This window comes from Stegastes partitus, unplaced genomic scaffold, assembly GCF_000690725.1.
Source record: "Stegastes partitus isolate 25-593 unplaced genomic scaffold, Stegastes_partitus-1.0.2 Scaffold562, whole genome shotgun sequence".
NCBI classification, from domain to species: Eukaryota; Metazoa; Chordata; class Actinopteri; family Pomacentridae; genus Stegastes; species Stegastes partitus.
In genome coordinates, this window is record NW_007578293.1 from 304545 (window position 1) to 306090 (window position 1546).

At 35.7% G+C, this 1546-nt stretch overlaps 1 protein-coding gene across 2 annotated transcripts in view; it reads left to right on the forward strand.

The window, feature by feature from the left end:
• The window catches only part of olfml1 (olfactomedin-like 1), a 10900-nt gene that overhangs the window by 3573 nt on the left and 5781 nt on the right, over positions 1-1546 (forward strand). For both annotated transcript variants that reach the window (XM_008288492.1, XM_008288491.1), the window contains exon 5: positions 562-747. In XM_008288492.1, the coding sequence (XP_008286714.1) occupies positions 562-747 (186 nt within the window). The remainder of the gene's footprint in view (positions 1-561; positions 748-1546) is intronic.

Genomic DNA, 1546 nt, shown 5'->3' on the forward strand with positions numbered 1-1546 from the left:
TTAGTGTCAATATTATGGGATGTCTCATAGTTTAAACAGCAGTTAAAGTGATTCTGAATGAACACAAAAAGATGCAAACCAACTAAATTGTAACACGACGTGACTGAAATCTGACACGAAACAATCAAATTTGACATAAATGACCGAAATTTGATGCAAAATGAACATAAAATGATACAAAACAATCAAAATGTTGCACAAAATGACCAAAATGTGTTGTTAAATGACCAAAAGTGATTTTAAAAAACCACGTAAAGATGGAAAACATCTCAAATATGACACAAAATGACAGAAATGTGACACTAAAGAACTAAAGTTGGATGCAAAATGACCAAAATTTGAGATGAAAGTTATTCTGAGTGTGAGTAAGTGTGTGAACTGTGATTTTCTCTGTTTAATGTGTAGTTTGACCAAATACAGAAAACCTTCAGCTGGAGGTTGAAAGCTTTGATTGCTGGAATTAAATCAAGAGTTGAAGTCATCTTTATAAACTGATATCATCCGTCCGTGTTGGACTAACAAAGACTTTCTAAGATTCCAACCTGCTGCTGCGTCCTCCAGGTTTACCTGCTCAGTGGGATCCGCAACAACTCGGTTCTGGAGTTCGGTTCTCTGCAGAGCTTCATAGAGAGGACGACTCCAGAGAAGGTTCTGAAGCTGCCGGTTGACTGGCAGGGCTCGGGTCACGTGGTCTACAACGGCTTCCTGTACTGCCACAAGGCCGACACACCCAACCAGGTCCTGAAGGTCGGTACCGACTGTTGGTCACACTGTGGGGACAACACAGTAAAAAATAAGAATTAATAAATAAATAAAAATACAAAAAAAAAACAACAACAAATGTCAAAGATATTTTCAGTGGATTTAAAGACATTAAATCTTTAATCTTTCACTTAAACATTGTCAAAGAACAAATTAATATTTGTCATATTTTTTACAACCAACATGAAAATTAATATTTTTTTTATTATGTGTAATTTAACAAAACACATGACAGTAAAAGTGACATAATAACGTTTTCAGCTTGATTAATTTTAAGCTTAATGAAAATAGTTGTTAATCGGCTACAGCTGTGAAACATCTCAGTTCCAGCAGAGGGCAGCAAAACAACTAAAAGTCACTTCACTGTGTTTAACATGAACTCTGGTCACCAGATAGAGACTGATTGAAGAAGTTTTTATTGTTTTTTAACCATTTCAACACCAAGATTGATGCAAAAAAAACATTTCAGAGAGCAAATAGCAAAGAGTCTGAAAATCACAAACACCGTTTTCCTTCTTCTACAATTTCACATCTATTACAAACTGTAACTGAAGCTGCAGGCAGCGATGGTCGGGTCCTCGCCGTGTGATTGTCGGCCTTCGTGCACGTCAGGGTTTGGTGCAAACAATTCAAAAAGAGAAAGTAGGATCGTCACAGCGGTTCTGATTAGATGTAATTTAAAAAATAAGTAAAATACACTTAAAACTTTTAAAGATTTTCACAACAAACATGTTCATGGAAACACAACGAGATGAAAAAACAAACAAAACAAAACCATCTTTTC